The sequence below is a fragment of the Schistocerca gregaria genome, chromosome 2 (genome assembly GCF_023897955.1).
Source record: "Schistocerca gregaria isolate iqSchGreg1 chromosome 2, iqSchGreg1.2, whole genome shotgun sequence".
In the NCBI taxonomy this organism is placed as follows: Eukaryota; Metazoa; Arthropoda; class Insecta; order Orthoptera; family Acrididae; genus Schistocerca; species Schistocerca gregaria.
In genome coordinates, this window is record NC_064921.1 from 847,638,122 (window position 1) to 847,663,340 (window position 25,219).

A 25,219-nucleotide genomic window follows, 5' to 3' on the forward strand; every position below is an offset into this window, starting at 1 on the left:
AAGAAGGTAACAGCGAATTAACTATGGGTAACAGAAGAAATACTTCAGTTGATCGATGAAAGAAGGAAATACAAAAACGTTCAGCGAAATCCAGGAATTCAGAAATTCAAGTTGCAGAGGAATGAAAGAAATAGGAAGTGCAGGGAAGCTAAATCGAAATGGCTGCATCAAAAATATGAAGAAATCGATAAAGAAATGATTGTCGGAAGGACTGACCCAGTATATAGAAAAGTCAAAACAACTTTCAGCCAAATAAAACAAGGGTGGTAACATTATTAGTGCAATGTGTGAATTCCAGTGTTAAAAGCAGAGGAGGGAGCGGATAGGTGGAAAAAGTATGAGGGGGAAGATTTGGCTGATGTAATAGAAGATAAGACAGGAGTAGATTTAGAAGAGATAGGGAATCCAGTAATAGAATCAGAAGTTAAGAGAGCTCTGGAGGATTTAAGATCAAATAACGTAGAAGGGATAGATAACATACCATTTAGAATTTCTAAAATCATTGGGAGAAGTGGGAACAAATCGATTTTTCACGTGTGTAGAATGTATGAGTGTGGGGATATACCACATGATTTCCGGAGAACTATCATCCAAACAACTCCGGAGACTGCAAGAGCCGACAAGTGCGAGAATTATTGCACAATCAAATTAACAGCTCATCCACTCAAGTTGCTGACAAGTGCAATATACCGAAGGATGGAGAAGAAAATTGAGGATGTTTTAGATGATGATCAGTTCGGTTTTAGGAAAGGCAAAGGCGCTGGAGAGGCAATTCTGACGCTGCGGTTGATAATGGAAGCAAGACTAAAGAACAATCAAGACACGTGCATAGGATTCCTCAACCTAGAAAAAGCGTTCGACAATGTAAAATGGTGCAAGATGTTAGAAAATCGAGGAAAACAGAGGCAAGCTATAGGGAGAAAGGGGTAATACACAACATGTACAAGAGCCAAGAGGTAATAATAAGAGTGGAAGACCAAGAATGAAGTGATTGGATTAAAAAGGGTATAAGACAGGGATGTAGTCTTTCACCACTACATCGAAGAAACACTGATGGAAACAAAAGAAAGATTTAAGAGTGGAATTAAAATTCCAGCTGAAAGGATGTCAATGATACGATTCGATGACGACATTGCTATCCTCACTGAAAGTGAAGAAGGATTACACGATCTGCTGAATGGAATGAACAGTCTAATGAGTACAGAATAAGGATTGAGAGTAAATCGAAGAAAGAAAAGGTTCAAATGGCTCTGAGCACTATGGGACTTAACAACATCTATGGTCATCAGTCCGCTAGAACTTAGAACTACTTAAACCTACCGACATCACACAACACCCAGTCATCACGAGGCAGAGAAAATCCCTGACCCCGCCGGGAATCGAACCCGGGAAGCGAGAACGCTACCGCACGACCACGAGCTGCGGACAAATCGAAGAAAGAAGAACGTAATGAGAAACAGCGGAAATGAGATCTGCGAGAAACTTAACATCAGGATTGATGATCAAGAATTAGATGAAGTTACGGAATTCTCCTAAATGTGCAGCAAAATAATCAATGACAGAGCAAGAAGGACATCAAAAGTAGACTAGCATTGAGAAAAAGGACATTACTGTCCAAGAAAAAGCTACTAGTATCAAACAGAGATCTTAATGTGAGGAAGAATTTTTTTTGAAAATGTTCATTTGGATCACAGGATTGTATGGTAGCGAAACATGGACTGTGGGAAAATAGGAACAGAGGAAAATCTGAGCATTTGAGGTGTGGTGCTACAGACGAATGTTGAAAATTAGGTGGCCTGATACGGTAAGGAATGAGGATGTTCAATGTATAATCGGAGAGGAAAGGAATATGTGGAAAACACTGACAAGAAGAAGGGACTGGACGATGGGACATATATTAAGACACCAGGGAATATCTTCCATGACACTAGAGGGAGCTGTAGAGGATAAAAACTGTAGAGGTTAACAGAGATTGGAATACATGTAGCAAATAACTGAGAACGTAGATTGTAACTGCTACTCTGAGATGAAAAGGTTGGCACAGGAGAGGAATTGGGCTTCTGGAGCGATTCCATTTCCACCCCAAACCATGACGTCTCAACTGTCGTCGTCAAATTATGATGACGGTACACAGCTAGCTCCAGCTCGCTCTCGTCTAACTCGACGGTTTCACAAATGTGCTCAGTAGACTCAGGTCAGGTGAGCACACTAACAATCTCATGACCATAGAGTGTTGCTGAAACCAGATGAACAAAGCTACGGTGCAATAGCGTACTGAACTTTCTTGCCTACGGTACATGTCGTTTGCCATGGGCAAACAAATGAGTGTAATCGGGTTATAACTTCCTCCCACGCGTGAGAGGATGAGCAGTGATGAACTTCCGCTGACTCAAATCCGAAACTGTGACTGTGAGATTTCTGGGGACAATTTAAGTGTCTATCGAAAGGACAGGTGAATAGAAAATAGAGGTGCTGTATTTGTCACAGTAGACAAGAAATTCAGATCTTCCGAGCTTTAAATTGAAGCATCAAGCGAGACTATTTGGGCAAGACTCAGTATCAAACATGGGCCTAAACTGATAACTGGTCTCTCATCTACCAGTCTTGAGTGAAAGCATCTACCAATGCCAGGAATCGAACCCAGCTTCCTGCTTACTAGGCAGATGCGTTAGAATCCAGTCTCACCTACCAAATGTAACAGATAAGTTTAGGGAAAAACTCAGTTCGCTAGTAACTATGTTTAGCAATCGTACTGTCTTATCAGAGAAGACTTTAATAATCCAACAAGTAAATGAGACACTTACAATTTTGTGGGAGATGGTCGTGACAAGACTTTCTGCGAAATAATACTAAGTGCCTTCTCTAAAAACTACCCGGAACCGAAGCCCACTCATGATGGAGATATATTTAATCTAATGGCAAAAAATTGACATGAATGAAATGACACAAGTTCAGAGACTTTACTGAGCTTATACAGATATGATTTTATGCATATAGACTGAAGTGGCGAGTGAAAATTTGTACCAGGGCCGGGAATCGAATCCGAGTCTTACTGGGCAGTTGCGTTAGCTACTAAGCCATCTTGACACAGTGGATCAAACACCTTCACGGGTTACCCTGGCATGCCTCCCTCCTTGATTAAAATTCCCCCTTACACATGGACAGAACTGCCGTGGCTCTCTTTGTTCTGGAGTAGCCCCTCAGTATCGAACATAAATAGAGGATACAAACTGAGACCAGATACAGGTACTTACACAAGTGAAATGACACAATTTCAGAGATTCTACTGGTGTCACACAGGTATTTTTTTACGCATGTAGAATGAAGTGGCGAGGGTATAAGTACCTACACCTGGGGATAAGGCTGGTTCCCCCATTTACGTCCGATACTGAGTTGCTATTCCAAAACATCTAGAGCCTCAGAAATTCTGTTCGCATGTAAAGAGGAATTTAAAGCAGTTCGGGGGGGGGGGGGGGCAGTGAGAATTTGGATCGAGGAGGGAGAATTGCCAGGGTAACCCGTGTAGTTGTGTGAACCGCTGTGCCAAGGTGGGTAAGTGGCTAACGCATCTGCCTAGTAAGCAGGGAGCTGGGTTCGATCCCTGGCATTGGTAGATGTTTTCACTCAAGACTTCAGTCTATATGCATAAAAAAAGCACTCCGCCTTCAGGCCACGAGTGGCCTACCGGGACCATCCGACCGCCGTGTCAGCCTCAGTGGAGGATGCGGATAGGAGGGGCGTGGGGTCAGCACACCACTCTCCCAGTCGTTATGGTGGTAGTCTTGACCGAAGCCGCTACTATTCGGTCGAGTAGCTCCTCAATTGGCGTCACGAGGCTGAGTGCTCCCCGAAAAATGGCATCTGTGCATGGCTGCCTGGATGGTCTATGAATAAAATAGGCATGATCTTTTTCAACACGTATAGATGAACAGTGATCAAGAGACAGTTATTATCAAAGCTCAAAGAGCTATACTAAGGAGAGAGAGGTATATGTTCAGCAAATTAAACAAAGAAGCAGCAGTGTCTTACTTCATTGACGAACTTGAAACGTTTAGCTCTGGACGTGTAGAGGAACTATAGCTCAAGTATAAAAGAACAGTTGACCCTGCACTGAATAGATACTTTCCTATGAGGACAGTGCGTGACGGAAAGGAAACTTGTTTGTATACAGTCACCATACAGAAACATCAAGAAACGGAGAGTGTGGTATAACAGGTGTAAAACAAAGCATAGGCCTATAGGTGGAAAGGTGCTGAGTAAAAAGCGTTTGGCTGACAAGAAGGAAATGTGTGAAACTATCAACGACTACCGAAGCAGAATGTTATCGAAAGACCTCTCTCAAGACCAAAGTTAATGCCCAGAGACTAATGAATGACACAGGACATAGTGCATAGGAAAGCAAATGTAGACATCCTTAATCCATTTTCAAATGTTATTTTACAAAAGAAAATCCATGAGTATTGACCCAGTTCAATCCTCGCACCGCTGTAAAGATGTGTAATACGGATATTAATATCCATGGTATTGAGAAACAACTAAAATCACCAAAAACTGAAGGAAGCTCCAGGGACCGATGAATAAAAATACGTAACGGACTGCACATCGATTTGAGTCTAGTTAGTCCCCCTTTTGACCGTAATATATCGTAGATCCTTTGAACGAACAATGTTGCAAGAAAGCACAGATCACACACATCTATAAGAAGGGCAGGTAGACCGATCCACAAAACTAAAGACCTTTTCCATTGACACTTTTCTGCAGCAGAATCTTAGAACACAGCCTCTACACATATGCAATGAAGCATCTCTAACAGAATGATGTCCTCCATATCAGCAAGACTGGATTCCGAAAACGACGCTCAAGCGAAATCCAACTCTGCTTTTGTCACATGAAGTTCTGAAAAATGATGGAGCAACGCAATCAGGTAGATGCAGTGTTTCGTGAGTGCCTAAAAACATTTCACTCCGTACCACACCTACACTTACTACATCAAGTACCTTCATATGGCGTGTCAAGGGAAATTTACGACTGAGTTGAAGATTTCTTGGTAGGGAAGAGGCAGCAAGTTATCTTGGATAGAGAGTAATAGACAGATGTAGAAATAACTTCAGCTGTGCCTCAGGGAACTGTGATGAGTCCATTTTTGTTCGTGTTGTATATTCATGACCTTGAAAAAACGTTAAGAGCAGCATCAGAAATTAAAACTTCCGGGCTGAATTGCCGTGGTCCATATATAAAACTGCTTCTCCTTCCTGACGTTTCGTTGTCTATTGCGGGCAACATTTTCTGAGGTGAGTCGCCGAGTCACCTCAGAAGATGTTGCCCGCAGTAGGGAACGAAACGTCAGGAAGGAGAAGCAGTTTAATATATGGACCACGGCAATTCAGCCCGGAAGTTTTAATTAATGAAGATGCCGGCCGTGAAAGCTTACATGTTATGAGCAGCATCAGGCTTTTCGCAGTTATCTTTAATGAATTACCAACTGAAAAAATCTGCACAAGTATTGAGTCAGATTTTGACGAAATTTCAAAGAGATTCGAAGTCTGACAACGTACATCAAATTACTGTTATTGCCGTACAGGGGAGACATTTAATTTGTAAGTGGCAGATCCGGTATCGGATAAATACGCAGATGCGTATTGTGTTGTGAATAAGGAGCATTGCATCTTATTTCTACGCAACACAGGCACTGCAATTTCCTATTCGACATACCGTCGTGTGTTCAGTACCGCTTCCCGACTCAGCAACGTGCTGCATTCGTAACACGATGTGGTCGACAATTGCGCGTAGCATATCAGGGTGATATGTCGTCGTATGCTGTCTTTCAGATCCCCACGACCAGATGTCACATGGATTTAGGTCTGGGTATCTGGAAGGATAGACATCTTGACATTGTCTTGAGATGTTGCAGCCGGTACCAAATAATTTATTGAAGCAAATCTTTCACTTGGAAAGCGACATGTGGTGTCACCCCATATCGCATGAAAATAGTGTTGTGGATACAGTTGCTTTCTTGCAAAGCTGGAATAAAGTGTTGCACAAGGCGGTCCTTACAAGGTGCAGATGTCACTGTACACCAAGCAGGCCCACGAGATGTCATCTCCTTGAAGAAAAACGGATAGAAAATGAAGGAGCTTATGAAACCACACCAGACAGTCCTATAAGCTATCTAATGTGGATGTTTCTGCATAACTTGTGGTGGAGTGGAACCATCATTTCTGTGCATCATGGTACCGTGCAGAGTAAAATGTGCCTCATACATCCAAAGAATATTTCATGACCACATTTCATCCATTTCCATGCGTACCACAAAGCGAAGGGCGAAGTCACGTAATTGGAGCCTATCTTGAGGCATTTCTAAATCTTGTAGGGCTACCACTGTAAAATGCGCTGCAAAATCTTTTGAACTGTTGACCAGGGGAGAGACATTTCCCGTGACACAACTCGAGCACTGGCTGCAGAATTTGGAGCATGTGCTGGACGGCTGGCTATAGCCAGAGCAACTTCGTCAGCAACTGCCATGGGAATGGGCCGCCTCTGTCTCCCTCCCGCACCAACACCTGAGTCTCCAAATTTCTCTATTATATTCTTTGTCCATCTATTGACAAGAGGCCTCTCGACAGCTGCTTCTGTCGGCAATATTCCCACAGTGCAGCGCTGCAACTGCTGCCTTTCTGATAAAAGAACTTTTATCAGCGCTGCACGGTCTTTCTTCTCAGTAGCCATTCCATCTCATACGGAGAACTCCAACCTTCTTAACCTTTTACACCAAAGTCACTTCTAAAAGAAATCAACACGGGTCAGCAAGCGAGAAACAGCATACTGATGTAAAAAAAAGGAAACGTTTCACACTCTGCTTACAGCGCCATATTTTCATCTGGCGACAGGAAGTGTAACTATTATTTTTTCACCATACTCTGCGAAAGCACCGTTTAATGAACGTACCTACGATGTTTCACCGTCCTGTGATGTATACAATCCGCACAGTAGCACTCGGAACATAGTCAGTTTAATAATTAAACCACCCGGTAGTTGCACAGCTCGGTCGGCAGAGCACTCGACTGCAAAAGGCAAAGGTTCCAGGTTCGAGTTCTGATCCGACACACAGTTTTAATCTGTCAGAGTGAACATTCATGCAGGATACTAGGAACTTGTGATCCATTTACAAAGGAGACTCATTGCAGGACACTAGTGTACTCTTTCTAAAACATTTCTCAAGTGCTTGGGACCAATAACAGACAGGAATAACTGTAGACGGAACATTTGGCTCAATGAAAAATGGCAGACCCCCCTGGGCACCCATTTCATCCCACGTCATCCACCATGTACCTGAACTGAGCCATTTGGCAAGTGGGATGCACCGCCTCTCATTATTTTCGATAAACCACAGCCCTGTCAACGGCGTGTAATAACATTTACTAGGATCCAGAGGGCAAGATGACCTTTCCCTACGCTTCCAGTGCTTTTGTTCTGCACTAATGCTGCTCTATGTGCCGTGAGAAGTGTGGTGAGCGGGAGTTCTCGTGTGGGATATAAGACTCTCTACTACACAACACAGGAGTGGTTTCAGGATGGTGCTGCTCACTGGTATCGCCCAGCAGAGATTTGCTGCACTGTGGTCCATCTAATTGTTATTCCACCTGCGTCTGTTAATTCTGACCCCTGACACCAGCAGGTTTCTGCCCACGGCAGTTGATTCTATAGTAGTGTGGACTTAGAAAGGCGGTTGGTGGGGTGATGCACAGTGGTAAGGGGCAAAGTAGAACGTGACTCTCAGCCAACATCGTCATTCTGCTACATCTCTCTATAACGTTTGCTTTGTGGTGCTCGTAGAGGGTTTAGCATTGATTTTAGTGCTGGTTGAATATGATGAAGGCATTTACCCATTGTAATGTTAGTTACGGGTGGCGTAAATCAAACACGACAAGTGTTAGATTAATAAGCGACAGTTTTCCGAGCATAGGGAAAGACAGAAGCAGAAATAGTGCCTAAACATGGCACACATATCAACATTGCGAGTTACCAGAGTATGCAACTGCTGGAGCATGTCTTACTTATGCACTACGCTACTGGCGACAGCTTTCCCGAATAAGGGTAGCATGTTACACATGGGTAACCTCCTGACACAATGAAAAGCCCGGTACCTGCAGTAGTTCTGAGATGTCAGACAACCACGATCTAGCTGCCATCAAATACGCTGACTTCAAGCTTCTAGCCCACCCTTGCACTCGACCGTCACGCCGGTGGCCAATACCAATCCTGACGACACCCCAGTCATGTGACACACCGACCTGTTCCTTCCTATGAGGCAAAAGTTTATTTCTCTTGGCAATGCCGCAAACTTTTGACGAAGGTTCGAGTCTAAGACTTCTTAAGTCGTAGAACTCAGTATGTTTTCCTCGTCGGCGAACGTTCATCAGAGAGAAGAGCATCATCAGGAGTTCCCCAGGGATGTGTGATAGCACCACTGTTGTTGTCTATGTACATAAATGAATTGACGGACAGGGTGGGCAGCAATCTGCAGCTGTTTGCTGGTGATTCTGTGGTTTACGGTAAGGTGACTGTAGGAAGATACAAGACGACATCGATAAAATTTCTAGTCAGTGAGATGCATGGTAGCTAGCTCTAAATGTGGAAGAATGTACGTTAATGCAGATGAGTAGGAAAAACTGATCTGTAATGTTCGGTTACAGAGTATAACTAGTGTTCTTCTTGACACAGTGAAGTCGTTTAAATCTTTGCGAGTAACGTTGCAAAGCGATGGAACGAGCAGGCAAGCAATGTAGTTGGGAAGGCAAATATTCGACTTCGGTTTATTAGGAAAATTTCAGGAAAGTTTGGTTCATCTGTAAAGGAGACAGGATGGAGGACGCTAGTGGGATCTATTCTTGAGTAGTGCTCGAGTGTTTGTGATTCGGCAGCAAGTCGTATGAAAAGAAGACATCGAAGGATTTCAGAGGTGGGGTGCTAGATTTGTTACAGGTAGAACAACACACAAGTGTTGCAGAAATACTTAGGGAACTCAAATGGGAGTTCCTGGAGGGAAGGGGACGTTCTTTCTCCGGGAGCACTTTTGAGAAAATTTAGAAAACCGACATCTGAAGCTGTGAAGCTGACTGCTGAACGGTTCTACTGCTGCCAACGTATAATTTGCGTAAAGGGCACGAATATGAGAGGAAGTAGGGCTCGTAGAAAGCAATATTTACAGTAACTTTTCCCTCACTCTAATTACGAGTGCAACAGAAAAGGAAATGAGTAGTAGTGATACAGGATACCCTCCGCACGCATCTTACGGTAACTTGCGGAGCATGTATGTGATGGATAAAAATATGAACACTGCGAGAAATGCATGCTTGAACATTAATACAGGTGCTAGACACGCCTGCAGGTTGTGCTGTTGTATTTGAACACAAACGGGACCTGTGCAATGCCCTCAGTACGTTGTAAGTGTGAGTCATAGCCAGAACAGTGTTCTATGTAGTTGTGAGTGCGTTACGTCGGATCTAAGTGAATTACACTCATGCTAATAAATTACGGATAATTGTACAATGTGGAGCCAAACAGCGTGGCACTACACAAATCTGGCGCTAATAGCATAGGCACATAGGGAACACACACAACACAGATCTGTAAGTTCTCGTTATTGGTGATAAGTTGAGAAAACCGTCCCGAAATAGATGTGCTACAAAACGTCACTGTTTCCTGTGCATGTACCTCGACATCAAGATGCGTTATGATCACCATGCACACGTACACAGGCCGCACAACGGGTTGGCATACTCTGGAGGAGGTGATCGAGCAGCTGCTGGGGTATAGCCTTTCATTCTTGCACCAGTGACTGTCGGAGCTCCTGAAGTGTCGTAGGGGTTTGAAGACGTGCAGTGATATGTCGACCGAGAGCATCCCAGACGCGTTCGATGGGGTTTAGGTCTGGAGAACAGGCAGGCCACTGAATTCGCCTATTGTCTTCTGTTTCAAGGTACTTCTACACGATGGCAGCTCGGTGGGGCCGTGGGTTATCATCCATCAGGAGGAAGGTGGGACCCACTGGACCCCTGAAAAGTCGGACGTACTGGTGCGAAATGACGTCTCGATACACCTGACGTTACAGCTCCTCTGTAAAACACATGCAGGGGTGTACGTGCACCAATCATAATCGCACTCCACGCCATCAAACCACGACCTCATACAGGTCCCTTTCAGGGACATTAAGGGGTTGGTATCTGGTTTCTGGTTCACGCCAGATGAATGCCCGGCGAGAATCACTGTTCAGACTATACCTGGAACCGTCCGTGAACACAACCTGGGACCACTGGTCCAATGACCACGTACTGTGTTCTTGACATCAAGCTTTACGGGCTGTCCTGTGACCAGGGGTCAGTGGACTGCACCTTGCTGGTCTCCGGGCGAATAAACCATGTCTGTTCAGTCGCCTGTAGACTGTGTGTCTGGAGAGAACTGTTCCAGTGGCTGCGGTAAGGTCTCGAGCAAGGCTACCTGCAGTACTCGGTAGGCTGTCTGCGGGCACTGATGGTGAGATGTCGGTCTTCTTGTGGTGTTGTACACTGTGGGCGTCCCATACTGTAGCGCCTGGACACGTTTCCTGTCTGCTGGAATCGTTGCCATAATCTTTAGATCACACTTTGTGGCACACGGAGGGCCCGTGCTACGACCTGCTGTGTTTGACCAGCCTCCAGTCGCCTTAGTATTCTACCCCTCGTAATGTCATCAATATGTGTTCTTTGAGCCATTTTCAACAAACAGTCACCATTGGCACGTCTGAAAACGTCTGCACACTTACTCACTGCACCTTACTCTGACATGCACCAACACTGCATCTGTGGACTGCTGCCAGCGCCACCGAGCGACGACCGCAGGTCAAATGCGCCTCATGGTCGTACCCCAGCCGGCTGGTATGGCCTAGCGGTTCTAAGCGTTTCAATCGGGAACCGCGCGACCGCTACGGTCGCAGGTTCGAATCCTGCCTCGGGCATGGATGTGTGTGATGTCCTTAGGCTAGTTAAGTTTAAGTATTTCTAAGTTCTAGAGGACTGATGACCTCAGATGTTAAGTCCCATAGTGCCCAGAGCCATTTGAATCATTTTTGGTCGTATCCCGAGGTGATTTAAACCCGAAAAACGGCCACCAGAGCGTTGTTTCACCGCGTGTAAGCATTATCCTTAATTTATGAACGTGAGTGTAGAATGTGGGCAAGCTGTTTGTTGGTTCTCGTATGGTGGGTAGTTCTGTAAGCAAGGTAGTCGAAGATCTTGGTGTTTCACGAGGCACAGATTTATACTGGATAAAGGAAAATTGGATAAACGTCATTCGCTAAGTCACAACAGGAATGAAAGAGTGTTTTGAGTGATCGTTACAGACAGTTGTCGAAGAGGATTGTGTCGAAAAATCTGAGGAAGACAGCTGCAATCGTCACTGTAGTGACGGTAACGGGAAACTTGGTGCCCAAACCATAAGACCTGGAGTATGGAGAAATTGAAGAAAGTCATTTGCTCGGATGAGTCTTGTTTCGCACATTGTTTCCAAATTATGGCCGAGTTTAGGTCGAAAGAGTGAAACATGACGGGAGTTAGGAGACGATTTTGGCAGCTATATCGTGGAGTTCCATCGGGCCCATGGTTATTCCGCAAGGTCACGTTACTGCCAAGCATTTTGTGACCATTTTGGTTAATCTGGTCAATCCCATGGTACAATATCTGTGCGCCCATGATGACGCTGTCTTCCAAGACATCAAAGTCCTGGTTCACACAGCTCTCACTTCGACCAGGATTGATTTTATGAGCATGAGGAAGAATTGCGGTACCCCTCTGGTCACCACGGTCAGCAGGCCTCAATTTTGTGGAGCTTTTGTGGTCTACTTTAGAGAGAACGGTGCCTGGTTGCCGTCTAGCTCCACCAGCTTTACCTAAAGTTACCACTATTTTGCAGCAAGTATGGTATTAGATTCCCTTTAAAACTATACAAGACTTGTATCCATGCATTCCGAGCCCGCATCTCGTGGTCGCGCGGTAGCGTTCTCGCTTCCCACGCCCGGGTTCCCAGGTTCGATTCCCGGCGGGGTTAGGGATTTTCTCTGCCTCGTGATGGCTGGGTGTTGTGTGATGTCCTTAGGTTAGTTAGGTTTAAGTAGTTCTAAGTTCAAGGGGACTGATGACCATAGATGTTAAGTCCCATAGTGCTCAGAGCCATTTGAACCATGCATTCCGAGACAAATGGAAGCTGTTTTGAACGCCAACGGTTTATCTGTATTGTATTAAGCGTGGTAATGTGTTGTGTTGGTAGTGTTTCTGTACCTTTGTCCATCCTGTATCTTCTTCTCTATTTTTCAAGCGTGTGTAATGTAATAAAAAGGAATGTGCGTGTCTGTCGTACCTTGGTGACGAGGAAGAACTTGAAGAGCAGCGTGAGCAGGAAGATGGGCAGCTTGATGGCTAGGAGCAACAGCACCTTGAAGATGCCGAAGGCCTTGATCTTGGCCAGCACCAGCTTGAGCACGGCCAGGATGCCCAGCTTGACGTACTTGTCGCTGTGGTCGTCGTGCTCGGGCAGGTAGACGGGCGCTGCGTGGTGCGTGTGGTACAGCGGCCGGAAGCGGTCAGAGTCGTACCCGTGGTGGTGGCCGTGGTGGCCGTGGTGGCCGTGGTGCCCGCCGAAACTGCCCCCGTGCTCGTAGTACCCTGCCGACAGCACGCGTTCCATTACGTGTCAGGAGCAGTATATACTGTCAGTCATTTTACTCAGCACCTTTTGGACTCTGGTTGTAATATTTCCGGCTTTGCAGCCATCATATTCAGTTACCCCACTGCAGCGCCAAAGAACCTGGTATAGGCATGCGTATATAAGACAAGTGTGGTGGTGGTTAGTGTTTAACGTCCCGTCGACAACGAGGTCATTAGAGACGGAGAGCAAGCTCGGGTTAGGGAAGGATTGGGAAGGAAATCGGCAGTGCCCTTTCAAAGGAACCATCCCGGCATTTGCCTGAAACGATTTAGGGAAATCACGGAAAACCTAAATCATGATGGCTGGAGACGGGATTGAACCGTAGTCCTCCCGAATGCGAGTCCAGTGTGCTCACCACTGCGCCACCTCGATCGGTGTAAGACAAGTGTCTGGCGTAGTTGTTAGGTAGCTTACAGCTCCTGCAATGGAAGGTTGTCAAGATTTAAGTGACTTTGAACGTGGTGTTATAGTCGGTGCACGTGCGATGGGACACAGCATCTCCGAGGTAGCGATGACGTCGGGATTTTCCCGTATCACCACTTCACGAGTGTACCATGAATATCAGGAATACGGTAAAACATCGTATCTCCAACATCGCTGAGGCCGGAAAAAGATCGTGCAAGAACGTTACCAACGACGACTGAAGAGAAGTGTTCAACGTGACAGAAGTGTAACCCTTCCGCAAACTGCTACAGATTTCCGTGCCTGGCCATCAACAAGTGCTAGCGTGCGAACCGTTTAACGAAAAATAATCAATGCGGGCTTTCGGAGCCGAAGGCCTACTCGTGTACCCTTGATGTCTGCACGGCACAAAGCTTTACGTCTCGCCTAGGCCCGTAAACACCGTCACTGGACTGTCGATGACTGGAAACATGTTGCCTGGTCGGACGAGTCTCGTTCTAAATTCTATCGAGTGGATGGACGTGCACGGGTATGGAGACAACCGCATGAATCCATGGACCGTGCATGTCAGCAGCGGACATTTCAAGCTGGTGGAGGCTCTGTAGTGATGTAGGGCGTGTGCAGTTGGAGTAATATGGGATCCCTGATACCTCCAGATACGACTCTGCCAGGTGACGGGTACGTAAGCATCCTGTCTGATCACCTGCATCCATTCATGACCGTTGTGGAATCCGATGGACTTGGGCAATTCCAGAAGGGCAATGCGACACCCAGCATGTCGAGAATTGCCACAGAGTGGTTCCAGGATCGCTCTTCTGGGTTTAAACACTTCCGTTGGCCGCCAAGCTCCCCAGACATGAATATTATTGAGCATATCTGCGATGCCTTCCAACGTACTGTTCAGAAGAGATCTCCAATCCCTCGTACTCTTACGGACTCATGGACAGCCCTGCAGGATTCATGGTGTCAATTCTATCCAGCACTACTTAGGATATTAACCGAGTCTATGCCACGTCGTACTGCGGCATTTCTGAATGCTCGCGGGGACCCTACGCGATATTAGGGAGGCAGGTGTACCAGTGTCTTCGTCTCTTCAGTGTCGAAGTAGCAGTCGGAAGATGAAATTGTGGTCCTTCTCCGCGATTGACTGCCGCGTTCGGAAATAGCGCGCCAAAATGATAAACTTCTATTATTAGTATAGAATAACTATCAGTGAATTTAATTGCATTTCATATAACTGCAGGCTATCATTTCATTATCTCAAAAATGTCAACTGCCAGCAGAATAGAAAACAACTGGTAAACGAAAACGGAGATCTTCGGATCGCGCCTCACTTGGACAGCGGGTGAAGTGGTAACTACGCAGATAGGCAGCTCTTGGTTTATTTTCTTATCAAGGTGTGGAAAACTGAAATGATTTATGATTCAAAAAGGGGAATATACACTCCTGGAAATGGAAAAAAGAACACATTGACACCGGTGTGTCAGACCCACCATACTTGCTCCGGACACTGCGAGAGGGCTGTACAAGCAATGATCACACTCACGGCACAGCGGACACACCAGGAACCGCGGTGTTGGCCGTCGAATGGCGCCAGCTGCGCAGCATTTGTTCACCGCCGCCGTCAGTGTCAGCCAGTTTGCCGTGGCATACGGAGCTCCATCGCAGTCTTTAACACTGGTAGCATGCCGCGACAGCGTGGAGGTGAACCGTATATGCAGTTGACGGACATTGAGCGTGGGCGTATAGTGGGCATGCGGGAGGCCGGGTGGACGTACTGCCGAATTGCTCAACACGTGGGGCGTGAGGTCTCCACAGTACATCGATGTTGTCGCCAGTGGTCGGCAGAAGGTGCACGTGCCCGTCGACCTGGGACCGGACCTCAGCGACGCACGGATGCACGCCAAGACCGTAGGATCCTACGAAGTGCCGTAGGGGACCGCACCGCCACTTCCCAGCAAATTAGGGACACTGTTGCTCCTGGGGTATCGGCGAGGACCATTCGCAACCGTCTCCATGAAGCTGGGCTACGGTCCCGCACATCGTTAGGCCGTCTTCCGCTCACGCCCCAACATCGTGCATCCCGCCTCCAGTGGTGTCGCGACAGGCGTGAATGGAGGGACGAATGGAGACGTGTCGTCTTCAGCGATGAGAGTCGCTTCTGCCTTGGTGCCAATGATGGTCGTATGCGTGTTTGGCGCCGTGCAGGTGAGCGCCACAATCAGGACTGCATACGACCGAGGCACACAGGGCCAACACCCGGCATCATGGTGTGGGGAGCGATCTCCTACACTGGCCGTACACCTCTGGTGATCGTCGAGGGGACACTGAATAGTGCACGGTACATCCAAACCGTCATCGAACCCATCGTTCTACCATTCCTAGACCGGCAAGGGAACTTGCTGTTCCAACAGGACAATGCACGTCCGCATGTATCCCGTGCCACCCAACGTGCTCTAGAAGGTGTAAGTCAACTACCCTGGCCAGCAAGTTCTCCGGATCTGTCCCCCATTGAGCATGTTTGGGACTGGATGAAGCGTCGTCTCACGCGGTCTGCACGTCCAGCACGAACGCTGGTCCAACTGAGGCGCCAGGTGGAAATGGCATGGCAAGCCGTTCCACAGGAGTACATCCAGCATCTCAACGATCGTCTCCATGGGAGAATAGCAGCCTGCATTGCTGCGAAAGGTGGATATACACTGTACTAGTGCCGACATTGTGCATGCGCTGTTGCCTGTGTCTATGTGCCTGTGGTTCTGTCAGTGTGATCATGTGATGTATCTGACCCCAGGAATGTGTCAATAAAGTTTCCCCTTCCTGGGACAATGAATTCACGGTGTTCTTATTTCAATTTCCAGCAGTGTACCTGTACAGTTTCTCGTATTCTGCTAATAAAAGGCGAGTGGCATTCCATATAAACAAACTGAATGAAAATTTTATTATTCACACAATACCAGTTCCTCACTAAGAATTCATTACGTCCTCAAGGTAACGGATTCACGATATACCTGCTGTTCTCAGCGCAGGGGACAACCACCATAGAAAACTGCAGGCTGGTGAACTTTAATTAAAAGTCATGCTTTCCACTTAGGGTAGTGGGAGAAAATAGGCACCTCCTGTGTACTGCAGTATTAGTAAAAATGGGTCTCTGGCCGGGTAGGTCAGTTGCCTGGTGCAAGTCGTTGCAGTTGACGACACTTTGGAGACGTGTATACATCTACGTGGAGAAATGGTGATGAAGACAGCATAACGCTTAGTCCCTGAGTGGAGAGAATCTCTGCACCAGGCGGTAATCGAACCATATCCGGAATTGAGGATTTATTTCTTGTGACGACGCAGCAAGTAATCTCGGGTGGAGAGTTATTGACAAATGTAGAAATAATTTCAGGTATGCTTCACGCCAGTGTGTTGATAAAGTTTTCGTTCATATTGCGTATTAACAACCTGCTAGGCAATATTAGTCGTATCCTCAAACTTTTCGCAGATGATGCAGCTATCTACGCTGAATTACTGTGCCAATAGAAGCCGGAAAATGTACAGTCAGATCTTGATAAGATTTAAAAGTTGTACAATGATTGGCCGCTTAATCTAAGGTTGAGAAATGTAAAATTGTGCACTTCATGAAATACAGAAACGATGGTGTCTCGTGACTGCAGTAACATTGGGTCATAATTGGAATCAGTTAACTCGTAAAACTTTTTCAGTGCAACAATTTTGTGGAAATCAGTATGATTTTAGAAAGCATCGCTCGTGAGGAACTCAACTTGCTCTTTTCTCATATGATATACTGCAAACTATTGATGAAGTACAAGAGCCAGATTCCACATTTATAGATTTCCACAAAGCGTTCGACGTGGTGCCCCACTGCAGGTTGTTAGCGAAGGTATGAGCATATGAAGAAGGTTCACAGATATGTGAGTGGCTCAAAGAGGTCTTAAGTAATACAACCCATTATGTTGTCCTCAGCGGCAAGTGTTCATCAGAGAAAAGGGTATGAGTAGGAGTGCCCCAGGGATGTGTGATAGGACTGCTGAAGTTCTTTATGTACATAAATGATTTGACAGACACGGTGGGCAGCAATCTATGGTTGTTTGCTAATGATGCTGTGGTATACGGTAAGATGTCGTCGTTGAGTGATCGTTGGAGGATATAAGATGACTTAGACAAATTTGTAGTTGGTCTGATGAATGGCAGCTGGTTTGAGTGTAGCACAATGTAAGTTAATGAGGATGAGGTGGAAAAATAAACCAGCAATGTTCGGAAATAGCATTAGTAGGATCCTGCTTGACTCAAGTCGTTTCAATATCTGAGCATAAAAACACAAAGCAGTATGAAATGGAACGAGCATGTGAGGATTGTAGTAGGAAAGGCGAATCGTCGACTTCGGTTTATTGGGAGAATTCCAGGAAAGTGTGGTTCATTTGTAAAGGAGAGCGCATGTAGGACACTAGTGCGACCTATTCTTGAGTACTGCTCGAGTGTTTGGGTTTCCGTACCAGGGTGGATTAAAGGAAGACATCGAAGCTATTCATAAGCGGACTGCTAGATTTTTTACTGGTGGGTCCGAACAACGTGCTGTTATAGTGATGCTTCTGGAATTCAAATGGGAGTCCCTGGACGGAAAGCGACATTCTTTTCTAGGAACACTGTTCAGCGAACCGTCATTTGAAGCTGACAGCAGAACGATTCTGCTGCCTCCAACATACATTTCACGTAAGGACCACGAAGATAAGATACGAGACATTGGGGCTCATAAGGAGGCATATAGGCAGTCGCTTTTCCCTCGATATTTATTGTGAGTGTAACAGGAAAGGAAATGTATAGTAGTGGTACTGATACCCTCTGCCACGTGGCATAATGTGGACTGCGAATTATAGATGTAGATGTAAAGTAGAACGATCAAATAGGCTCATTCGTAGGTAAAATAGGTTCGGTTCATTGGTAGGATACTGGGAGAATGGTGTGATTGTACAAAGGAATTTCCCTACAAAATATTCTCGTAACCCATCCTAGAATACTGTTTAAATATATGGGACCTTACCACGAAGGACTGAAATGGATAATGAGCGTGTAGAAAGGACAGTTTTTTTTTTACTCTCAGGCGAGAATTGTGGAAATGCTAAAAAAAACTGAACTGGTAGATACGTAAATACAGCCCAGCTATACTGAGGACAGATGCTTACAAAATTTCGCAATATACGGCCGCCTCAAATGGTATTACTGCAATAGGGGCTATGAGGGCAACATTGGAGTAATTCCAGTCACGGAGGGGCATTTAAGCTGTCGTTTTTCCTGCCCTCCATATGGGTAAGGAATGGGGACATACCTAAACACGTGGTACAATGGGAAGCGCCCACTGGCATGCTTCTCACAGTGGTTTGGAGAGCGTGCACGTGGAAGACAAGGCTTACCTACAATCGGTTGTCCTACGCACCATTCACGAAATGAACAGCAAATGGCTAAATGATAGTGATGACAGAAGTGCCCTCTGATACACACTGTAAGGTGTCTTTCAAGGTTGCATATGTAGATCTAAATACAGTTAGTATCAACTGTGCGGCTCTACAGAAACCAAGTCTAGTAACCTGCTGTCAACGGGAAACGTTCCATGAAGATTACTACTGAAACAAGTTTATGTATTTAAAAAAATTGGCTAAGTGCGAATAGGACTTGATAGGACTTGCGCTCTGAGAGTGCCATACAAACTTAATGACTTATGCTGGGAACAGAGAATCTAGACGATTTTTGCCTATTATCGACATGGCCCTACTGGCAATATATCGGCCTGGATAATTACGCCTATTATCGACATGGCCATACTGGCAATATATCGGTCTGGATAATTACAAGACTTTCGAGAATCCTTTAATAATAAATTAAATTTTTTATGTAAGTTCGTATTTGCTGTTGCAATCTCTGAATCAACTCGAAAAAGAGTGTCTTAACAAACGTACAGACAGTCTGTAGAATAACAAGTGACATAAAATATTTTTTTCACGTGATATAATTACAAATCAACAATTTTCGCATTTTTCCATTACTTATGCTTTAAAACCTTGCATCTTACCAGATTTCATGATATAGGTCAGTCGAAGTACCCTACTGGGTTTTGATGAGTGAGTTTGTGTCAAAGTATGTGACATAAATTGACTCGCAAGCCTGAATATTTTCGACCGCCGAGGCATCATAGACTTCAGTGGTATGGTAAAAAATTCAATTTGATACGTCTATCGATATCGGAGAAAATTGACTCTTAACAGACAGACAGACAGACGGACGGACAACAGAGCGATTCTGTATTGGTTCGATTTATCGACTAGGTACGAAAACCTAAAAATGAAAACATTGTATCTTGTAGGAAGGCATTCATCAACTTATTGGCTGTTTAATAAATAAGGATGTTGACGATGATGTGAAAGGGGCAACTACCTTAGCGCCTGCAGTTCTGCAACTGACCTGCGGATGATGCAGTGCGGTGAAGTTGTACTAACAGGGGCTAAGTGTGAATGTAGGCTCTACCGGCGTATACATTTCGCCTGAAGATGACGAGTATGGCCCTATTCAAAATGATGCTGTATTTTAACATTGCCACTCGGTTGGAAACCCTAGAGCGTTCCATCAAGCGGATAACGTGATTTGGACAGAACATATCTCCCCTAAGGTACATTTTATGTTCTCTTAATTCAGCATTCTTCAGTATTTGTTTCTTCTGAAAAATGCTACGAAAAAATTATATGCTACAGGGAATAGGAAAGATTGTTGTCATCTGTTTTGGCCCCTTTTTTGTATAGCGAGTAAGTTAGTGCCGTTTTACAGTCAGAAAAAGTACACTGCTGGCTCCGAATGTGTCATGAAACAAACGTCAGACTGGCATGAAGTGTACTAAATTCGTGGACTTGCAAATGCTTAGCATTTGAGCGGACGAAATATCTAGAATTAACGTCATCTAAATTTTGCATATATAAGGAAAGATAAGTCTGTGTGTTTCTCATTCGGAAGTCGCATTTCAGTATAGTTTCTTTGTGCCCAGGTCTCGCGTTATTCGTCGTGTAAGAAGGAGAAACGTTTGCCAGGACACGCCGGAATTCGACAGTTGTAGTATCGTGGCTTGTCAGGATGGTGGTTTATCGTTGAGCAGTACTGCTGCTCGCATTGGTCGGAATCCAAAACCTGTAGTGCAAATACAGAGTCGATGGGGCCAAACGGGTCCTACTCAACGTCATACAGAGTTTCAACAGCCGCAAGTGGCTTACTAATAGATGGTTGAAAGTTTCTGGACGATATTCCAGCTGTACCAAAGTGTAATAAAAATTAAGCTAGAAAAATTTGAAATAGTTTCAGGGAAGAGCTCAGAAAGATGCAGGAAGCAGAAAAGGGAGGGGAGTGACTTGCATAAATCAACACTATGTTGAGTGTCAATAAAATGTTGATTGTACTATGTTGTAGTACAAATAATTGTATTATATCCATTATTTTACAAGAGTTGTCAGTTACTGTACTTTTATGAAGGGTCGAGGACGCCAGCTTTCTACCTTATTGAATCTTCAAGAATCTCAAAGAAGTGTCAAGTATTCTGAATCAGATGCATATGTCTGGAAAATTTTCGGAAAACCATTTTTTCTCCTATTTTGTACGCTTTTTCTTTCGAGTAATTTATACGTCTATAGCGTACAAACCGACGGTGACTGTCACAATTTTATTTCTACTATCGTCCACACTAACTATCTATTTACGATATAAACGCGTTTCAAACTTCAAAAATGTGCTACAGGAAAATAATGCCTAAAAACGCTGCACAGTAAAACGCACTTTCCGCGAGACATCATCGGAACTATTGAATTCCGTCGCCCGTGGCCTCCAGCCTGTAGAGCATGCACCGCAGTCGTCGATCCACAGATTTAAGCCACACACGAATCAGAGAGACCAGATCCGAGAGACGGGGCGTTCTCTAGTGGGAAATGACGGGTGTGAGATCGCCGGGTCGGATCCGTCAAAAATATCTGAGGAAGTGGTCCTCGACTCTGGCCCGTCGCAAAAATCCGTGCGCATGTAGCCAGCTATTGCAAGAACGTATAGTCATGCCTTAAAAAGACGTTTATCAGAGCCAAATCAAAGCGTTGGCTGTAGAAAATGTGCAGTAATGAAGGTAGACTATCTGATAGCAACATTTGGGCATCCGTATGTAATGCAGAATTGACCACTATATGTGACGAGAGGTGGAGTCTCCAGTACAAAAGTAGGCACCGACCGTTCTGGCCGAGGGGTTCTAGACCCTCAGTCCGGAGTCGCGCGACTGCTACGGTCGCAGGTTCGAATGCTGCCTCGGGCATTTATGTGTGTGATGTCCTTAGGTAAGTTAGGTTTAATTAGTTCTAAGTTATAACGAACTGATGACCACAGATGTTAAGTCTCATAGTTCTGAGAGCCATCTGAACCAAAAACAGGCTGGGAGTATTGTGTTGCGAGTAGAGAAGCAGTATCAGCAGAATTAGTCAGTTAGGTGATATCAGTGACTTCGAAAGTGGGCTAGTCATTGTGCATCACCTGAGAAACAGATAAATTAGGGCCATTTCAACCCTTGTAAAGCTGTGCAGTCTACTGTTGGGGACGTGATTCTGAAGTGGAAGCGCAGAGGAAGTACCACGGCTGAACAAAGCCCAGACCGACCTCGTGCATTGACGGACAAGGACCGTGGAGCATAGCGGAAGGCGTCTGCAAAAAATGTAATGAAATGAGTAGAAGGGATCACTCGTGAGTGGCAAAGTGATATCAGCAGGCAAATTTACATAATGACTGTGGGACAGGGAGTTGAAAAAGTGGGTTACAACGGCCGAACATACATATCTGTAGTCAAGTATGAGGGGATGTAAAGAACGATGTCACTTCACAGTGGATGACTGGAAATAAGTGATTTGGAGGGATTTGGATTTGGCGAATTTTTGGGAACGTTAATTGCCATCATGTGTGGAGGAGGTGTTGTTACGGCATGTAACTCTTTTTCGGGGTTAGATTGTGGTCCTCTTATTGCCTTAAGAAAATTGTAAATGAGGATGGATATGATCGTATTTTACGGTATGTGTACTGCGCAAAGGAACCATTCGGAGACGGTGATTGTTGCGCAGAGTCTCAATGTCTCCAATGAAACAGATTTGGAATAAATTAGAATGTTCACTTTGCTCCAGACCACAGCGTCTAATACCGCTATCTTCTCTGGTTTTGGCTTTTTAGGAAGAGTGGGTTGCCTTTCCTCGACAGACTTTTAGACACCTCATTGAAAATGTTCCGAGCAGAGTTCAAACTGTCATAAAGGTGAAGGACGGACATATCCATATTAACATCTCATTAAGGTGAAGGGTGGATACACCCATTGTAATATCTGCTTACATAAGTGGATGTCAAAACGTTTCAGTTTTTGGGCGTTTCTGCAGCTTATATGCAGCTCAGCGCTACTCTGATGCGAGTATATAAGCACCAGCATATAGGCAAGGGATTAATGTAGCTTTCTCTTCTTTCTGACGTGCGTGCAGTAGATGCGGGAACATGAACTATGTGACATTGTTACCAGATGCGTCCAAACAGGACCAACGTGCTGCTAGTCTTTTCTTGGCTGCTGAAGGACAAACACCGGCAGACATCATCGGAGAATGGACGTGTAGGGGGCAGCATGTATGTCGAAAACCACCGTTGTGGAATGGTGCGACAAGTTCTAAGCTGGTCGCGATTCGACACAAGACGGTGGTCGACCTGGGAGGCCCTTTGTTTATTGATTTCAAGGAACCTAGTGTCTCCATCACAGTGAACCACTACTGCACAACATTGGACAATTTACGACGTGCAGTTGAGGCGAAACGTCCCAGAAAAGTGCGACAGAGGTCTATTGTTTCACGATAACGCACGTCGGCATATCGAAAATGTCATACCGCAAAGGTTACGCCAGTTCAGGTGGAGACGAGAGAGCATCCGCCCTAAAGTCTTCATCTCTCCCCATGCGATTATCGCTCCTTCGGTACATTAAGGAAGGGTTTGAAGGTCGTCTTTCCTGTCGGTCGAGGACGCGTAGCAGGCAGTTATGGGCGTCTTGATGCAGGAGGACACAGTGTTTTACCAATATGGGATCTTCAACCTGGTGCGTCAGTGGGATGATTGCCTTAATGGTCGCTGCTATGTCGCTCGATTGACATACCGACTCTGACGATGAAGTCTTCTCGGCTATCAGTCCGCAGCTCGTGGTCTCGCGGTCGCGTTCTTGCTTCCCGAGCACGGGGTTCCGGGTTCGATTCCCGGCGGGGTCAGGGATTTTCACCTACCTCGAGATGACTGGGTGTTTGTGTTGTCCTCATCATTTTATCACCATTGATGCAAGTTGGAAGATTGGACTGAGAAAAGGTTCTGGCGCTGCAGTCCGGAACCGCGAGGCTGCTACGGTCGCAGGTTCGAATCCTGCCTCGGGCATGGGTGTGTGTGTGTGATGTCCTTAGGTTAGTTAGGTTTAAGTAGTTCTAAGTTCTAGGGGACTTATGACCTAAGATGTTGAGTCCCATAGTGCTCAGAGTCATTTGAACCATTTTTTTCTGGTTCGTCTCCCGTCCGGTTCTTTAGAGCCGGTGCACTGCAGGCTCTTCTGCCTCGTCTGCATCTGCAGACTGGCGTCTCGTGTCGAGCCGCGACCAGCACGGAACTTGGCGCACCATTTCACAACGGTGGTTTACAATAGACATGCGAAACCGACGAAGGCAGCGGACGGAACAGACAGGCCCCACCAGGAGGCGAAAGCCGCACCCTCTAGCACGCAGCGAGCCCCCCCCCCCCCCCCGCCTCCACCGGCCGCGACTTCCGACTTCCCCCCACCAAGGACCGTTACACCCCTTCTGGAGGAGCGCGATTGATGCTGCCGACGAAGTCGAGGCAGAGGAGTCTGCGGCCCAGCGGCTATAAGGAACCGGACAGAACACGAACCCGACACTTGGCCTGAAGATGACACGTAGGGAACTTGTCGAAGCATTGCCGCAGAGCGACGCCTTGACTTGGCTGATAGCCCGAGAAGAGCTCATCATCTGGATTCACCGAGAAATTCTAATTCCAATACTGATTCGGAATTGTACGGCCTTATAACGGAAACTTTTCGATCGCCCCTTACAGATGGTTCAAATAGGTCTGAGCACTATGGGACTTAATATCGGAAGTCATTTGTCCCCTAGAACTTAGAACTACTTAAACCTAACTAACCTAAGGACATCACACACATCCATGCCCGAGGCAGGATTCGAACCTGCGACCGTAGCAGTCGCGCGGTTCCGGACTGAAGCGCCTAGAACTGCTCGGCCACCGCGGCCGGCCCCTTGATGATGTCCGGATACTTTTGATCACGTATCTCACTGGCTCAGGAAACGGAAGACATTAAGATTTTACGTGCATTCATACGGATCAACTAAGGGAACATGTCAGAAGTGCGGTGAGTGTACCTTCGTCTGCCTCGTAGCCGTAGCCGTAGCCGTACTCGCCGTCGCGTTCCTCGTAGTCGTCGTACTCGTGGCCGTGGCGCGGGCTGGGCGGCCGCGCCCTCCTCCTGTGGGGCGGCCTGGGGCGCTCGTCCTTCCTGTCCTGCGCGCCGAACTGCGAGCCCAGCTCCACCGTCTTCGTCTCCGTCGTCGCTTCGTCCCGCTCGTTGCTGCCCCGCGGCAGGTAGTGGCCGGAGTAGCGACTGCGGAAGAAGTCGCCTCCGTAGGTGAGTGGCGACAACTCTGCCGCGTCCGCCTCCTGGTCGGCCACGTCGTTGGTGAGCAGGTGGTCCGGGTAGGAAGAGGCGGCGCCGCCGTAGCTGCGGCCCGACGTGGCCGGTTGCCACGGAGACCCCGCCGTGGCGGGCAGCGGGGCGTGCGTCGTGAAGTTGCTGTGCGTCGGCAAGGCCGACGCGAGGCACGCCCACAGCGACAACAGCCCTACCGTCAGCATCGCACCTTGTTTGGGTCGAACCTGTTGGCAACCGATGGTACTTTGAATAGTTTGCCGTATAAACAGCAGATGGTGTCATGTCCCGCGCTGACGCAGGGTCGGCATTGTCAGGAACGGATTTGGCAAG

At 46.4% G+C, this 25,219-nt stretch overlaps 1 protein-coding gene across 2 annotated transcripts in view; it reads right to left on the bottom strand.

Moving 5' to 3' along the window:
* LOC126336574 (uncharacterized) overlaps positions 1-25,219 on the bottom strand; it is a 144,351-nt gene that overhangs the window by 13,825 nt on the left and 105,307 nt on the right. For both annotated transcript variants that reach the window (XM_050000429.1, XM_050000427.1), the window contains exons 2-3: positions 24,603-25,113; positions 12,391-12,695 (exon numbers count right to left, since the gene is read on the bottom strand). In XM_050000429.1, the coding sequence (XP_049856386.1) occupies positions 12,391-12,695; positions 24,603-25,092 (795 nt within the window). In that variant the 5' untranslated portion in view covers positions 25,093-25,113. The remainder of the gene's footprint in view (positions 1-12,390; positions 12,696-24,602; positions 25,114-25,219) is intronic.